This window comes from Sapajus apella, unplaced genomic scaffold, assembly GCF_009761245.1.
Source record: "Sapajus apella isolate SASKATOON/1434 unplaced genomic scaffold, GSC_monkey_1.0 scaffold127, whole genome shotgun sequence".
Classification (NCBI taxonomy): Eukaryota; Metazoa; Chordata; class Mammalia; order Primates; family Cebidae; genus Sapajus; species Sapajus apella.
This window is the reverse complement of record NW_022437067.1, coordinates 1,232,498-1,249,606: the sequence shown is the minus strand read 5'-3', so window position 1 is coordinate 1,249,606 and position 17,109 is coordinate 1,232,498. Positions and strand designations below refer to the sequence as shown.

The 17,109-nt window shown below is 61.2% G+C and overlaps 2 protein-coding genes and 1 pseudogene across 11 annotated transcripts in view; 2 read left to right on the top strand and 1 right to left on the bottom strand.

Moving 5' to 3' along the window:
* The first annotated feature begins 6,040 nt into the window (after positions 1-6,040).
* Positions 6,041-10,855, top strand: LOC116539314 (Fanconi anemia core complex-associated protein 20-like). The gene is made up of 4 exons (XM_032262155.1): positions 6,041-6,131; positions 6,619-6,754; positions 6,843-7,114; positions 10,603-10,855. Exons 1-4 carry the CDS (start codon positions 6,070-6,072, stop codon positions 10,673-10,675), a joined length of 543 nt encoding a protein of 180 aa, XP_032118046.1. The 5' UTR covers positions 6,041-6,069; the 3' UTR covers positions 10,676-10,855.
* Positions 10,856-14,174: 3,319 nt separating this feature from the next.
* Positions 14,175-16,222, top strand: LOC116539315 (annotated as a pseudogene). Its single transcript, XR_004263991.1, has 3 exons — positions 14,175-14,619; positions 14,830-14,839; positions 15,114-16,222. The product of XR_004263991.1 is annotated as an uncharacterized LOC116539315 (transcript).
* The window catches only part of PRKCZ (protein kinase C zeta), a 125,145-nt gene continuing 123,256 nt past the window's right edge, over positions 15,221-17,109 (bottom strand). For all 9 annotated transcript variants that reach the window (XM_032262146.1, XM_032262145.1, XM_032262151.1 and 6 more), the window contains 2 exons: positions 15,919-16,034; positions 15,221-15,685 (listed from right to left, as the gene is read on the bottom strand). In XM_032262146.1, the coding sequence (XP_032118037.1) occupies positions 15,598-15,685; positions 15,919-16,034 (204 nt within the window). In that variant the 3' untranslated portion in view covers positions 15,221-15,597. The remainder of the gene's footprint in view (positions 15,686-15,918; positions 16,035-17,109) is intronic.

Below are 17,109 nucleotides of genomic sequence, written 5' to 3'. Positions count from 1 at the left end.
TCGGACGGAGCCACCCCATGGAGGCATCGGACGGAGCCACCCCATGGCTCGCCTGTGAACGTCTGCACGTCATTCAGAAAGTTGAAGCCAATGAAGCAGGGTTGGAGCTCACAGCACACAGCTGGCCAGGCTGCCCACGGGACAAACCAAGCACAGTTTCCTACGACAAGTGGAGGCCTGTGCCCTGCAGGCCAGCTGGGTCCTGGAGGGTACTGGGACCAGCCAGCATCTCAGGGCATCAAGGGCTGTTCCCAGCCAGCAGATTTCCCACAAAAGGTGCTGAACGGGGGACGGGAACGATGAGTCCGCAGAGCCGAGAAGCCAGACCTTGAGGGGGACCCTGAAGGGGCCCTGGCCACCCCCTCCACCTGCAGAGGTTTTCAACACCTCCTCCTCTGACGGCTCTTTCCAGCTCTTCGCCCACGGGAGCCACTTCCTCAGCTCTGGGCATGGTGGACAGGAGTCCTAGGGCGCCCCGCCCAGAGCTGGCCTTCCAGCTTTCAAGCTGAACTTGGTGCGAGGCGGCTGGGAAAGCCGGAAGCCTGCTGTGTGTCTCCTGGGGCTGCTGTGAAAAAATGACCACACACTGGGAGCCTAAAATGATAATTATTCTCTGACAGCTCAGGCTGCCAAAGTCCAAAATCAGTGGCCTGGAGGGCTGCGCTCCCTCTCAAGGCTCGGGGGCGGCTCCTTCCAGCCCGGGCCCCTGGCATTCCTTGGCTTGTGGCCGCACCATCCCCCAACCCCAAGCCTCTTCCCCATGTCTGTGTCCAAATTTTCTTTTCCTCTTTTTTTTTGAGCTGGAGCCTTGCTCTTGTTGCCCAGGCTGGCGTGCAACGGCGCAATCTCTGCTCACCGCATCCTTCACCTCCAGGTTTCAAGTGAGTCTCCTGCCTCAGCCTCCCAAGTAGCGGAGACTACAGGTGCACGCCACCACGCCTGGTTAATTTTGTATTTTCTGTAAAGGCCGAGTTTCACTATGTCAGTCAGGCTGGTCTCGAACTCCTGACCACGTGATCCTCCCACCTCGGCCTCCCAAAGTGCTGGGATTACAGGCGTGAGCCACCGCGCCTGGCCCATTTTCCTTTTTTTCATAGGAACACTGATCACGCTGCACCCAAGGCCAGCACTAACCCAGTGTGGCTTAAGCTGATTTGATTAATGGGCACAGACCCTGCTTCCAGTCAAGGCCACTTTCTCAGGTACTGGTGGGCATAAGTCTCTGGAGACAGCACGCAACCCCCGGCACTCCGTCAGCTTGGTGTCTGTGACTCATTTTCCCCAGAGGACAGGCGCCCCGAGAGGTCTCCACTCCCTGGCTGGCTCCGTGGTGCCAAGCACTCCTCCAGGCTTCCCAGGGAACAGAGCACACAGCACCACCCTCCTGGGAAGACCAGCCAGCATCTGTGCTCACAACTCTCGAGCAGGACAGTAGGGTGGAGCGAGCAGCCTGGGCTGGGCTCAGGAGGGGACAGGGAGTGTCAGAGCAGGGTCTGGGGCCAATAAAAGCCCACCCCTGGGTGGGGGCTGAGGAGGGCAGGGGGCTGAGCCTCCAGGATGGAGAACAGGCTGTGGGAGGCATGAGGGGGAGTGGCGGGTTCTCTGGGTGCTTGAGGGGTGTTGGGGACCTCAAGAGAGGGCGGCTGGCCCTCTCTGGTCGGGGACGCTGGCCCAGAGACAGGCCATGGCTGGGTGAGGGTTCAGAAACAGGACCGCTGTCTCTTCTGGGCCAGGCCCCTCCTCAGCTGCCCTTGGCTGTCTGGCTCTCGAGGGTGAGGGCAGGCCTGTGCCATGACCACACCACTGAGGCTGTGAGGAGGCTGTGGGTACCCACGGGCACCAAGGCATACCCCTACTCCCACGCCCCCATGTGTGGGCCTGAGCACCCGCCCTGCTGCCCCACGGATCCTGCAACATTTCCCAGGCAACGGTCTCAACACAGCCTGACTGCTTGGCACTCCCATACCCCATAAATGCTGCCACATCTGACTCTGGGCAGGCGTGTCTCCCTGGCAGCCTCGGGCTGGCAGGTGTGGGGGAGCACAGCCCACTGCCTGGCTGCGTCAGAAGGCTGCCCCAGCCTTTGGTCATCCTTGCCAGCAGGCGAGCACTGCCAGGGCACCTTGTGTGGGTGCTGTGCCATTTTGCCACGTGGTAGGGTGGAGGCAGCCCAGTGCCTTGAGCATGTGCCCAGGCTGCCTGCTGGCCGCAGGTCTTGATCGGAAATTAGGAGGGGGCACCACCGCTGACTGCCCAGGCCTGCAGCCTCAGGGCCATCGCCGCTGCATTAACCTGATTTGCAGGTGTCAGTGCCGAGCAGAGACTCTGAGGATGCCAGTGGCTGGACACTTGTTCCTTCAAGGTGGAAGGAGTGAGAGAGGGCTGGCTCCCTGCCTGCGGCCAGCAGACCTCACCTGGCTTCTGAAACCAGCTCCATGGGCTGGGGCCCAATTCATGATCCATAGATGCGTCCTTTTATGCCACAGAGGGTAAGGGCCTCCCAGCCCATGGGTCTGCAGGTATGGGAGTAGGAGGGAGGTGGCTTCCATGCCCCCACCCACCAGAGCTCCTTCCACTCTGCCTGGGGCACAAACTCCCACGCTGAAACAGTCTTTGGTAAACATGAATTTGCATGTGTCAGTGCCAGCCAGAAATTATTTTCCAATAAAGTGAAACTCCCTGTCACCACAGCAGCAGATGGCTTGGAAGATGTGAGCCTCTTCATCAAGTTCAGTTTTGAAACTTCCACCAGCAGCATCACAGTGTCGTGCTGGTAACTTGGGGATGGCCAGGACAAGCTGTGTTTGTTGGAGGTGAACGCGCTCACTTGTCTGAGAGTCTTGAGTGGCCGGTCCCTGTCTGGGCTGTGCGGAAGGCTGTCTGGCGGGAGGGCATTGGGGGCAGGCTTCCTGACAAGCGGAGGCACCCGCCACGTGTCCAGAACAGAAGTCAACCCCAGTGCCTTTCTCTGTGGACTTATCCCCAGCTGTAGGTCACAGGGGCCTGCCCCGCCACCCCTTCCCCAGTGGTGACCTCGGAGGAGGGGAGATTACTGTGGAGTGGCAGATAACCCGGAGGGGAAGAGCCCCCAGGAGGACATCTGTGACATGTTGTGCTGCCTCTGCGTCCCCAAAGCACCAGAGGCCCTGCTTTCTGCCACACGGCACTGGCCTGGACTGGGGCCCCAGCTCCTCTTCTCTGGTGGCCAAGAGTAAATGAGACACCCTGGGGTGGCTAAGGCCAAAGGGGGTGGGGGCCCCCAGCTTCGGTGTTGCAGGCTGGAGCCAGGCTCAGCCAGCCCTGAGGTCCCCACAGGCCTGGGTCTCCTAGCATTGGGCCACCTGCAGTGAGAGCTTCCCAAGCAGCCCATGTCAGCCGGGCAGCGCAGGTGTCCTGAGTCTGGGCCACTCGAGACCCCTCCCTGCTCCCGCTTCCCTCTGCCCCTCCTGGGCCCAGTGGCTGCAGCACCTGCGTCAGGGAGCCTCGAGGGGCCAGAGGGATGCTGAAGACCCCCAGCAAAGCTCTAGTGTTTGGCCTCCCGGGCTTGGGGCTGGGTCCTCCTGCCCAGAAAGGCCCCTGTTCTGGAGCAGCAGCTGCACACAGGGGTCCCTCACATGCTCCTCCAGGACAGGGCAGGGCCTGAGGTCCCCAGGTGCTGCCCAAGGGATGCGGGCATGGCAGGAGAAGGGTTCCAGAGGCTTGGAGCCCATCTGGAGGCCGGCGGTTTCACAGCAGGAGGGCACTGGATGGTGAGGCCACGTGGGGGACCACCCCTGGTCCAACAGCAGGTGGGGAGCCAGAGCAGGGAGCGGAAGGGTGAACGCAGAGGAAGGGACGAGAACACAGTCCCCACGCCCAGCATGACCCAGAGACTGGAGCAAACCCTTGTGATCAAGGGCCTTCCTCCTGTCTGTTTTTTGAGACAGAGTCTTGCTGTGTCACCCAGGCTGGAGGACAGTGGTGCAATCTTGGCTCACCACAACCTCCACCTCCTAAGCTCAAGTGATTTTTGTGCCTCAGCCACCCAAGTAGCTAGGATTACAGGTGTGCACCACCACACTCAGCTATATTTTTATTTTTAGTAGAGATGGGGGTTTCTCCATGTTGGCCACGCTGGTCTCAAACTCCTGGCCTCAAGTGATCCTCCCGCCTTGGCCTCCCAAAGTGCTGGGATTGCAGGCATGAGCAACCACACCTGGCCTTTTTTTTTTTGAAATGGGGTCTCATTCTGTCATCCAGGCTGGAGTGCAGTGGCACAATCTTGGCTCACTGCAGCCTCCACCTCCCTGGGCTCAGCTGACCCTCTCACCTCAGCCCCACAGGCACACGCCACCATGCCCAGCTATTGTTTTATGTATAGAGACAAGGTCATGTTGCCCAGGCTAGTCTCAAACTCCTGGGCTCCAGCAATCTGCCTGGAGATTTGGCCTCCCAAAGTCCTGGGATCCCAGGCGTGAGCCACTGCACCTGGCCTTTCTCCTGTCCTAGGACGCTGCTGCCAGTCCTCCTGGAAGTCTCCAAGGCCTCTTGCAGACCATGGTGACACTTCCAGGAGAGACCTAGAAGCTTGGAGCTGAAGCCGGGCAGCCAAGACTGCCAGGGAGCCCTGGACACTGGTGTTTGGGAGCGCGTGGTCAGCTGGCGCCTGCCATGTGGTGGACATGGAGCCGTGGAGATTCCACAGCTGGGCTTCTCTGCCTGAGAGCAGGCCCAGTCACCAGGCACCTCCCACAGGGCCCCCTGAGACCACACTGCCTGCAGCAGCCTCCCCACATCCCCGGCAGCACTTGGAACTGCATCACCATTTGCTTACCCATGTTTCAGGGCCTGGGGGTTGATGCCTTCGTCTTGTTCTGCTGGGAGTCTCCGACATCTAGAACAGAAATGTGTGCTGAAGAAAACCACTCATGCAGGGAGCGGGGACCCCCTGTCAATCCAGGCCCTACTCCTGACCCCTGCCCTGAACACCCACCCATGGCCTCCAGGCCAGGGCCACCTGGAGGACGTGGGCCACTTGCATGACCTGGGTTCAGGGCTTGGCCCCACAGCTGAGTTCTGGAGGGAGGGCACAGATGACGAGGGGCTGGGAGGGGCCTGGTGGGGAGTGGGAACAGCCAGGGAACCCTGCAGGAGAGGTGCCCAGCATGGCCCCAAAACTGCTGGGGCTGGGCAGGGCAGAAACTGCCACGGAGTCCCAGAGCCCTGAGTAGTGTCGGGCAAAGGCCCCGACCTAATCCCTGTGGACCCCAGCCCGTCCGTGAGGGGGAGGCCACTTCAGGGCCCAATGGGCCCGAGGCGGAGGCAAGTGGCCTGAGCACAGCCAGGTGTGGGACGAGGGTGCCTGGGCGTCTGCTGCCACCAAGTGGCGGACTTTGAGGTCGCAGAGCCCAGGGTCCAGGCAGGAAAGCCCCTCAGCTGCCCCCGGGGTCCTGGCCCGGCTCAGGCCTCGAGGCCCCAGTGAGTCCAGCCTTGGTCACTTCGCCTCTTGTTTCTTGGCCAAGGAGCTTGAGCTCCCCGCCTTCTGTAAAGCGACGGCGGATTTCAGGCTTTATTTACTCCCGGAGTAGTCCTGGAAGGAGAGGCGGCGCCCAGAGCCGGAAGCGGGGCGGGAGCTGTGGGGTGCAGCCGCGAGGAGGCAGGGCCCGCGCGGGCCGGACGGCCGTGGGGGTAACGGAGGGGGCTCTGGCCCAGGGCTGCCTGGACGGGGAGGCGGGGCACGGGCGGGGCTCCCTCACCTGGCCTCCGCCCCACCCCAGGCCCCCTTCTGCGGTGCTGGACGAAGGAACCCCGGCCCCGGTTTCCTGCAGGCTGGGATCAGGGGCCCCCGGGGTTCCCACTGTCTCGGAGGCGGCCGCCTCACCGCAGAGCACCGGGGACGTGGCCCCGGAGGCCGGGGGCGTGGCCCGGAGGCCGGGGGCGTGGCCCGGGGCCGGGGGCGTGGTCCCGAGGCCGGGGCGGGGCCCGGAGGCCGGGGCGGGGCCCGGAGGCCGGGGCGGGGCCCGGAGGCCGGGGCGGGGCCCGGAGGCCGGGGCGGGGCCTGTGCTCACTTCCGTCCGGCGCGCAGCTTCGATGGAGGCGGCGCAGAGGCCTCGGCCGGGGCTGAGCCGTCGGAGGCTGCCCCCGGCGGGCGGGTGAGGCTGGGGGCCGGGCGGGGGCGCGGTCGGTTTTCCCGCTCCCGCGTGCTTCCCGGAGCCCCCGCGGGCCTCCAGCCATCTTCTCCCCGTGGGGAAGGCTCCCGCCCCCGGGTCCTCCCCCACCCCGCCATTCAGCTCCCGCCTCCAGCCTGAGGTTCCCCCGCGCCGCCCCAGGCCCTGCCCCATCATCGCGTCCCCCCTGAGGGCCCCCATCTCCCCCTTCTGCCTTCCCCAGCCCCTTAGCAGTCTCCCCCAGCATCGTCTCATCCTGCCGAGGACCCCACATCTCCACCCCTCCCCCGCTCCCCGACCCCAGTACCTCTCATCTTTTCACTGTCTGCTCTAGCAGGCCCTCCCCCAACCCTGCCCGCTACCTCCCCTAGTGCCCCCCATCTCCCCGCTCTCTGCTCCAGGCCCTCCCGGCCTCCCCCACCGTAGCATTTCCCCTGCTGACTACCCCATCTCTCTTTTCTGTCCGACCCAGGCCTTCTGGCGACCACCCCTGGTTTCTCCTGGGGGGTGATGAACGGGAGCGTCTCTGGGTCGAGCTGCTGCGCACCGTGAGCCCAGAGTTGAGCCTGGATCAGGAGTTGCCTCCACTGCCCGCCTTCCCTGGACAGGTATGTCCACCAGGCCCATCGGAGTGGCGGAGGGGTTTCCAGGGTGGGGACCACCGCTGGGGCAAGACCCAACAGCTCTGTGTTGCAGGAGCGCAGCTGCAGCCCGGGAGCCACTGAAGTCTTCACTGTGGGACCCAAGACCTTCTCCTGGACGCCCTTTCCGCCAAACCTATGGGGCCCCGGCCGCTCCTACCGGCTGCTTCGCAGGGCAGGAGGGCACCTGGAGTCCCCCAACAGGTCCACTCCCCAGCACCTGGCACCTGATCCCTGCAGGGCACCCAGCGTGGAGCCGCAGCCGTCTGTGGAGGGTGCCGCAACCCTGCGCAGCTGCCCTATGTGCCAGAAGGAGTTCGCCCCCAGGTGAGTGAGCCACCCCCGAGCCTGGCCGGTTACCCATCCCTGTTGGAAACCACAACCCTTTGGAAGGCCAAGAGGTGGCCAAGCTCAGCGCTGGCTTTTAAAGCCATTTCACACCTGGCAAGGTGGCCCAGTGCAGTGACCTGGCACGTCCGGTGGCTCTCTGTCACGGGTCTGGGGTCCACCTGCTGTCTGTGCTCTGGGGCCAGGGCAGGCTGGGGGCCCTCAGACAGCATAGGAGGAAGGCGGGAGCACTACCCCGGTCCACTTGGCCATCCTGGCAGCTGGTAGTGCCAGCATGCCCAGGCCCAGGCCAAGGGAACCCCTTTCCAAGGGTGGGTCATGGGTTTTAAAAATGAAGCTAGTTTTTTCTTTGTCTGGAGATACTTTTTCTTATTTTTGAAGTCCAATGTGTATTTCTATATATTTTTTAAGTAAAGGGGAATGGAACCCAGTTTTGCTGACAAGGTAACACAAACTGCCCAGTGCTGGCCTCATGTCTGGTGACCTCTGGGCCCTTGGCCTCCTGAACAGGTACTGGGGCCAGGGCCGTGTGAACGATGCTGGTTCGTGACTTTTGGTTGGGTTAATGGGCGGTAGGTTTCACATCTCACATGGCCAGGAGACTGGGTCCTTCAGTCATGACTGACACCCTGGTCTTCTAGAAGCAAAAACAGATCAGGAAGGCGAAGGGAGCAGAGTCCAAAGTCAGCAGCCAACAAAACAAAAGAACGGCTGGCGCAGTGGCTCATGCCTCTAATCCCAGCCCTTTGGGTGGCTGAGGCAGGCAGATCACGAGGTCAGGAGTTCGAGACCAGCCTGGCCAATGTGGTGAAACCCCATCTCTACTAAAAATACAAAAAGTAGCTGGGCGTGGTGGCGTGCGCCTGTAGTCCCAGCTACTTGGGAGGCTGAGGTAGGAGAATGGCTTGAACCCGGGAGGTGGAGGCTGCAGTGAGCTGAGATCGCGCCACTGCACTCCAGCCTGGGAGACAAAGCAAGACTCTGTCTCAAAAAAAAAAAAAAAAAAAAGTCCAGGGACAGAAGGTACTGTTGGGGGCCCTGGGGAGAAATTCATGTTCTTGGCTGAAGCCCTGAGATTGCTGATGCTGTTGGGGTGCTACCCCCTGCCCCCCGGGTAGGGGCTTTTGTCTGGATCGCCTGCTTTTCCAGATAGCTTAAAAAAAAAGACTTCCGGAGAAAGGAGATTCACTAGGGAAAAGTTGCTGTTTTGAGCATTTTAAGCCATTGCTGGAAGGTTGGCAGACGGCCGTGATTTTTCCTAAGTAGGCGTCAGTGAAGCCAGGTCCAGGCCTTGGTGTGTCTGAAATGCTTCAAGCCCATTTTAACACTTGATTGTAGAGGAGAGCCGGTACTTTGGAACCGGAACTCACCTCTGAGGCTGTGGCCATGGCAGGGGCAGGCTAGCTGGGGGACAAGCCCTCCCGTGTCTTCAGGAACAAGGGTTTGCATGGCCACCCCGGGATGCCCTGGGGCTCATGACCGCAGGACCCCAGCAAGGAGGCCGCCTGGCTGGAGTGAGTGGCCTAAAAGCTGGACTTGGCCTTGGCCCACCACCCTGTCCTGCGCAGGCGCCTCCTGCCTCAGCCCCCTGAGTAGCTGGGATTACAGGCGCACGCCACCACGCCTGGCTGATTTTTGTATTTTTAGTAGAGACGGGGTTTCACCATGTTGGTCAGGCTGGTTTCGAACTCAGATGACCTGCCCGCCTCGGCTTCCCAAAGTGCTGGGATTAGAGGCGTGAGCCACTGCGCCCCACCAGTCATTAGGATTTTAACAGCCCTGAGGCCCCTCACATTGCCAGGTGCCTGCCCACTCTGCAGCCCTGCCCCCCTGCCCACACACAGAAGCCACAGGAGGCTTCTGGGCTGGGCCCCTGCTGTCCTATAGCCTGGATGTACCTCGGGGCCTGGATGTGTCTGCTCAGCAGCCAAAGCCCCATGGACGTGGCAGGTCAGGCCGAGGCCTGAAGGCATCTCAGAGGGCCCCAACCAAGGGACACTGCCAGCAAACACCGGGAGAAGATGACCTTGGTTCAGATCTTAGGACCTTCCAGTGGCCACAGGGAGAGCATGTAGAGGTGGGGCTGGTTCCTGGATGGGCAGAAGCGGGAAAGTCTCAGACTGAGTGACTCTCGGGGGCTTCAGAAGGCACTGGGTGGGCTCTGCCAGAGAGAAGGCAACTGCCGGCAGCTGGAGCCAGCCCCAGGAGCGGGGATCCAGCTATGGTCTGGAGAAGGGGACTTGAGGGCCGCAATGGCCACACGGACGGGGTACAGGAGCCCCAGGAAGGGACACAGCAGAGCTCAGGCTGAGCGGTGCTCCAGGGACTCCTCGGACGTGCCTGGTGTGAGGGCAGTGGCTGTAGGGGAGTGAGGAGTGGTGTGGTGACAGGTGGACACAGGGACACGTGTCCTGTGACTTATCCGCTCAGCGGAGGTGTGTCCCCAGCAGCGGTGTTCGAGGGAGGATTACCTGAGGGGACGCTGACCACTGGGCCTCCAGCAAGATCGAGGCCCGAGTCTAGGCTGCAGCCACCCACTCTGCCCCTGGACATGTCCCAGGCAGCTGCACTAAGTCCCCACCCTGGCAGCACCCTCTGGGCATCATGGCTGGAAGGTGACTCTCCTGGCTTCCAGGGCCACGCCTTGGCCAAGCCTGGGGAAGGTCACTCCCAGCCACTCCAGTTGGGCTGCGATGGGGCCAGATGAGGCCAGGGATAAAGTGGCTGTGCTCAGACACCCTCCTGCCCTGCTGGACGTCCAGGGCGCTGACCCACAGGCCTCGGTGGCTTTTCTCCTGCCACCTCTGCCTGGCCTGCCACCCTGCCGGCGCCAGCGCCCTCCTGAGAGGTGCAGGGGCTGCGTGGGGCCTCTAAATGTGGTGGGTTGGCAGCCCGCATGCCGGCGACTGGGTCCTCCTCCGTGGTGAGGCTTGGTCCCCCCTCTCCGTCAAAAACAAATTCTCTGACTTGAGCTGCATAGCTGCTGCCAGCCATGTTTGCTTTTCCGCTTCCTGTACACGCGGTGGTGGCGTGGGCTCTCCCCGGCAGGCGGCTGCCCTCCTGGCTCTTCTCCGGGTGAGGCCGCCTGTCTGCCGGCTCCCCTGGCCTGCAGATGGGCTCCTGGGCTCTGCGTTCAGGCAGGCCCTACAATGAGCGTGTTCTCAAGCTGAGCAGGCGCCAGAATCCCGTAGGGGGCTTGTTCAGACACAGCCTCCCACCCCCAGCTCAGACGCAGGGGGCGTGGGTGGCCTGAGCGTGGGATCGAGGGCCTGGCCTGGAGCAGCGTCCTCACGGGTGGGGTGTGGTCTGCCAGGTGCCTGAGCCCCTGCGGTGGCCCCATCCCTTACTTCTGAGCAGCCGGATCCTCTCCAGCGGCAGAAGCAGGGAGGGCCTGGAGGTCCAGAGGGTGCTCCCTGCTGCCAGCACGCCGTGGAGGTGGCCTGGTGACCACAGCTCCTCCCTTACAGGCTGACCCAGCTGGATGTTGACAGCCACCTGGCCCAGTGCTTGGCCGACAGCACAGAAGATGTGATGTGGTGAGCACCTTCCAGGGAGCCCAGCGCTGTGTCAGATGCCTGGACACGCCCTCCCCCGCCAGAAGCCCCTCCCCCGCACCAGAAGCCCCTCTCCTACCAGAAGCCCCTCCCCCCCCCCAGAAGCCCCCCCCCCCGTCTCCAGCTTGCGCATTAAAGCAGGGTGCACCTGTCTGTTGTGATGAAACAGCTGCTTTTTTTCTGACATTTGGTTCAGGGCAAATTCACAGCAGTGAAATCAGAACCCGACAAAGTCCCAAGCAGGTCAGCCGACCCCTTCACCCAGCAGCCCCACTGAGGACGGGACAGGCTGGGGGTAGCTCGTTTTCCTGACTTTCTGGACAGGCATGGTTAGCTCATGTGCAGTCACGGTTTTGTTTGGTCTGTTGAGATGGTCTCGCTCTGTCGCCCAGGCTGGAGTCAGGGGTGCAGTCACGGCTCACTGCAGACTTGAGGCTGATGACCCTCCCACCTCAGCCTCCTGAATAGCTGGGACTACAGGTGTGCGTCCCCACGCCCGGCTAATTTTAGTTTTTTGTACAGATTGGGGGCCTCTTATCATGTTGCCCAGGCTGGTCTCAAACTTCTGGGGTCAAGCGATCCTCCTGCCTTGGCCTCCTGAAGTGCTGAGATTACATGCCTCAGCCACCGGCCCAGCTTCCAGTCGGTTTTTTTTTTTTTTTTTTTTTTTTTGGTGGAATCTCGCTTTGTTGCCCAGGCTGAGGTGCAGTGGTGCAATCTTTGCTCACTACAACCTCCGCCTCCCAGGTTCAAGCGATTTTCCTGCCTCAGCCTCCTCAATAGCTGGAATTACAGGTGCCTGCCATCATGCCTGGCCAATTTTTTGTATTTTTAGTAGAGCTGGGGTTTCAGTGTGTTAGCCAGGGTGGTCTTGATCGCCTGACCTGGTGATCTGCCCGCCTTGGCCTCCCCAAGTGCTGGGATTACAGGCGTGAGCCACCACGCCGGCCCTCAGTTGAGCTCTAATTCCTCAAAGTGAACTTGCAGCTGTAGCGAGTTGTGAGAAGTGCAGGCTCCTGCTCCGTGTGCTGCGGGCTGCGTGCCGGGAGCTCCCGTTCCTAGGTTGAAATCCTCACCAGGTGGCGGCACAGGAGGCCAGGCCTCTGCCGGGCCAGGAGGTCGGGGCGATGGCTCCCGTGAGATGAGGGCCCCATAATGGAGATCCGGGGGACACAGGCCAGACGAGGGCCTCCTCTGGAGCCAGAGTCTGCTTGAAGCCCCAGGTCCGTGGTCATGTGTTAGGGCTGCAGGGGCTGAGACTCTTGTGGGGGCTCCAGGGCCTCATCGCCACCTGCCAGGGGCTTTGAGGCAGCTTCTTCTGAAATGGGGAGTTTCTGGGGAAGGACAGAAGCAGTGGCTCCTGCAGACCTGTCAGCCACCGTCTGCTTGGCTCACCATGTGGGCGGAGCATGGGGACCGGCGTCCTCAGGGAGCTTCCTGTCCACCTGCTCAGCCCCCTGGTTCTAGAGAGCTGGGCTCTGCTGATTCAGCCCTGACCCCCGTCTTCGGTGGCTGAGAGAACAGGCTGTGGGGTGGACGTGGTGTGGAAACCAAAGATGAACACTTGGACATCTGTATTTTCCTTTCAATCACGGCTACAGATGGGCCTCGAAAAACATGGAAACATGAACACACATCACTGAGTGAAAGAAAACGCTGCACATTGCGATTCCAACCCGAGGGTGTCCTGGAAAGGGCAACACCATGAGGACCAAAAACATCAGAGGGTGCAGGGGTGGGGAGGCGCAGGTCCTCCGCATCAGACGGTGCAGGGGCAGGGAGGCGGAGGCGGGCGCCAGGGCATGGGTCCTCCATATCAGAGGGTGCAGGGGCGGGGAGGCGGAGGCGGGCGCCAGGGCGTGGGTCCTCCATATCAGAGGGTGCAGGGGCGGGGAGGTGCAGGTGGGCGCCAGGGCGTGGGTCCTCGAGGCCCCACAGTAGTGAATCCACACTGTCACAGGCCTGTGCACACCCATGGGACTGACGGTGCAGTGAGAGCCTGGCGGGGACTCTGGGTGTGGGGTGATGACAAGGGCACGCCCAGCAGCTGTCAGCAGTGCGCCCTGGTGAGGGAGGCTGGGCAGGGCAGGGCAGGGTTGCATGGGGACTCTGCACCTCCTGCTCATTTTGGTGGGAGCCTAAACCTGCCCTAACATAAGCCTACTTAAGAAAATGGCTTCAGGCTGGGTGCGGTGGCTCACGCCTGTAATCCCAGCACTTTGGGAGGCTGAGATGGGTGGATCACTTGAGGTCAGGAGTTTGAGAACAGCCTGGCAAACATGGTGGAACCCCATCTCTACTAGAAGTATAAAAATTTAGCTGGACATGGTGGTGGGCACCTGTAATCCCAGCCACTTGGGAGGCTGAGACAGAAGTGCTTGAACCCGGGAGGCGGAGGCTACAGTGAGCCACGGTAGCACCACTGCACTCCAGCCTGGGAGACAGAATGAGACTCCATCTCATTAAAAAAAAAAGCTTCAGAAACCTTTGCTTCTTTGGAAACACCTACCCTTTTTTTTTTTTTAAATTATTTATTTATTTAAGACGAGGTTCCACCATGTTGGTCAGGCTGGTCTTGTCTTGAACTCCTGACCTCAGGTGATCTCCCTACCTTGGCCTCCAAAGTGCTTGGATTACAGGTGTGAGCCACCACGTCCGGCCGAAACACCTACTTTTAAGTAAAATAATATAAGCATCTTCATTAAAGACTTTAAAGGATGTGCAAGACTTTGAATGACCTTGAGGTCATTCAAATGACATTCGGGGGAGTGTCACCCACAGGAGCCGACCAGCCACGGCTCCACAGGCAGCCGCCCCACACCGTGCCCACGCAGGCCCACCGTGCAGCCCCCGAGTCCCCAGAGTTTTCAGGAACCACTTCCAAAAGACACACCCTTGTGACCGGAGCCACTGGCAAATACCAGGATTCTTCAAACCACACTTCCGCACATCCTTCACTTTAATTTGTAAAACAAATGACTGAATATAAAAGTCTCCCTGTGACGGGCACAGCATTATTCACACATTTTGTACAAGAGCAGCCCACCTGCTAAGCTGCATGCTGTCGGCAACACGGCAGGATTTGGGTACGGGCCTCATGGTTCACAAATCGAGGAGGCTCACGGAAGGCGAGTTGCTTGTTAAGCACTTCTGGGACACACTGGGGTCTCTCCCACTCAGGGTGGGGTCCCGGCAGCCCCACTCCTCCAGCAGGTGTGACTGCAGCGGCCACAGGCCTGGCCCTGCCGCCTGGACATCCCACGCTGGCTTGGGACACCTGTGTGAGACCCACGTCCCCAGGGCTCCTGGCTCTGCCCTGGGGTTTCTTACTCCCCGTCTTTGGAGTTAAGTCCTACCGGCTAAGGTTGGGAGGGCGGCCGAAACGCGTCTCCACGTTCCACCCAGAAGCCCGAGCTGGGGGAGGGCGGGGTGCCAGGGTCTCGGGCCGTGGGGACGGGAAGGGGACGGGAAGGGGACAGCAAGGGGCCGGCAGTACGCCCAGCGCTGGCATTCTTGCCCTAGCACCTGGGGCCCAGGTAAGAATCCACGATGCTGTGCTCAGTGCAGGCCTTGGCAGCACCCTGAGAAACCTGAGTGTCGGGGGCGGCCAGGCTCACCTGCTGGGTGTGGCCTAGAGGCGCGGCGCCAACCTCTGACTTAAGATTTTCCCCATCCTCTCCTCCCCAAGCCACCAGCCGCACCATGGGATGGGGTGGCCCCGAGTCACGGAGGCCTGGGGTCTCTGCACCTGGCTGAGGGGTACATGGCAATTCCCACACCTGTGCACCAGGCCTCACTTAGAGGCACGAGGTGCTGTGACCCCCTCTCCCAGGGAGCCCAGAAGACGGCTCAGCCACACCTGGCACCTGGCGTCTGGCAGACCTGCCTCTAGAAGCCTCAGCTCTGGGCAGCTGTCCCTTCACCTGAGGAGTGGGAACACGGGGAGCGTGGGGGCCATCCTGGAAGCAGGAGGCCGCTCCGCTGGGAAATGCATGTTTCTGGGTGTCTGTAGGGTCACTGTTCAGCTTTAAGGCTGGGGTCCATCACAGGGACACCTTTTAGTTTTCCCTAATTCTGAGTACCATGCGACAGGCAAGAATATTTTCCAAAACGCAGAGCGTCGCCCGAGGCATCACGTAGGCACTGCTGAGTGTCAGCAATGCGGATTTAAGTTTTAGTTTTCCTTTCATCTTTTGGTTTACTGTGCTTTGGTGAGCCACGTATTAGAACTGCCATGATCTGGTTCCCGCATGGGTCCCGTGAGCTGGCTGGTCCAGCCGCCCTCTGCTTAAGGTGTCACTTCACCCTCAGGCCCCAGCGGCTGGGCCCACGCGCTGCGGGAAGACGACAGGAACTTACCGGAACGTAAGACACGGCAGAGTTTGTACAATTCTTCGCCGCAGCGGGTCCCCACAGGCACTTAGACCCCCGCCCCGCCATGTCCTGCTGGCTCCTAAACTGCCCCCCTACATGTGGGTTTCGTCTGAGCGTGGGGCAGGCGCCACTCACGGAAAAAAGGCATCAGAGGAGCTTCGACATCATCGGAACATTTTATTCCTCGGGACGCTACACGCTCGCTTTCCTGGCGGAGCAGGTCAGTGCACGGAGCTGTGTTTCCACGGAAGATGTGCACCTCCGGAACTGCGCGACAGCCCCTCAGCAGGGTCCCGCGGTCCGCCGCGACGCGGGCGCAGCAGCAAGTTCCTCCGGCGCGGAGCTGGCCTGCCGGGCCCAGGCACGAGGGGCCGTTCCGCTCCAGCAGTGCCTGCGACTTCCTCCGCAGTCTCGGCGCGAGCGTCCGTCCCCAGCTGCCCTCGGAGCCGTGCCCAGCCTGGCATGCATATGCGGTGGTGAAGGGTACAGTTAAAGGGTCAATCCCGCGTGTCCACAACAGAGACGCACGCAGCCTCACACGGACTCCTCCGTGGACAGCAGCAGCGGGTTGATATACTCGAAGCCTTCGAACTCCGACTGGTCAATCCTCTTTATGGTATCCCTGTGGGCAGGAAGGGTGGGGGGACGGCGGGGGGTGACCGTGTGTTCATTCCCTCGGGGGAGCAGAGTCACATTCACCTAAGATTCCTCCCCCACGCCCACTGGGGAGATGACGCCAGGAGGGTGTGCGTCAAGGGCGGGCTGGGTCAACAGCTGCCCAAGGTGCGGCCCCTCCATGGGGCTGCCCGAGGGGTGCTCCGGGGTCCCCGCTTCCCCGCCCCCAGTGGGCCTTACTCGTCGTCCGGGGTCAGCTGCACGGGCTCGCTGGTGAACTGGGTGTCAAAATTGTCCAGACCATAGTCGTCCGTGATCTGTGGCTGGAACGGAGGGAGCGCCTGCTTCTTCTCCAGCTTGGAAAAACAACGTGAGAAGAGTCAGCTCCACGTGGGCATCACCCCCACCAGATTCAGTATTTTGCATGCACTTGAATCACAAAATGAAATAGTAAGAAACTCAGCATTTCAATCTGCCTAGCATTTGAATGCTAAGTGATTTTTCTTACAACACAAAATATAGGAAATACCCAAAGTCAAAAAAAGTGTCGTCAAGCTAAAAAATGCCAGAAGTGTGGGCCATGCTGGCCACACATGGGACGGAGCGGGACCCGCAGGTACTCATGCGAGGCCTCCCCCAACCCTGGGGGTCCTTGTTCAGAGGGGCACCAACGTAACCGGCCAAACAAGCCGTCTGACGGTGTCCTAGAACCCTGACCATGAAGGTGCGGGACCTGGCCACGGCACCTGCCCACGCGGGCACCCCAGACCCGTCTGTCAGGAGCCTGCTGCTGGCCCGTTTCTGTCTATCCAGGCAGCGACTTCAGAATCTCAGGTGCTGCTTGCAGGAGGAAGCCAGGCAGGTGGGCCTGGGCCGTGGTGCAAGGCTCACTTCTGGCTGCTGCGTACCAGGCCTTGGTGAGGCGTCTACGCCGGGGAGGGCAGAATGCCACAACACACACGGGCGAGGACAGCAAAAGCCCTTAGCTCCCCTCACTCATGGCTATGTCGCAGCGACATGGCCACGCCCTCCCACTATCCCACAGTAGGGTCTGAATGCGTCCCCGATTCCCCGCGAGAAACTCATTCCCCAGAGCAACAGAGTGGGAGTTGGGGCCGGACGGGAGCCCACCCTCACAGACGACTCCTGCAGCTGTAAAGAGGGCGTGGGCCTGGATTCCTCCCTGCCTTCTGCCCCTCGGAGCAGGCGGCCTCCCTCCCTCTCCTCCGGGGATTGGAGTGTTTGGGCGCCACCTTGGAAGCAGAGATCTGGCATCGCCAGACACCAAGCTGGCACCATGACCTGGGACTCCCGGCCACCAGGGCAGAGAGACCTGTGCTCCCTGGAAATTCCCCGGGCTCAGACACTGTTACAGCAGCACCAAAGACCGCGGCATTCGCCCACTCACCCCCCCTCACTCTCCAACCCACT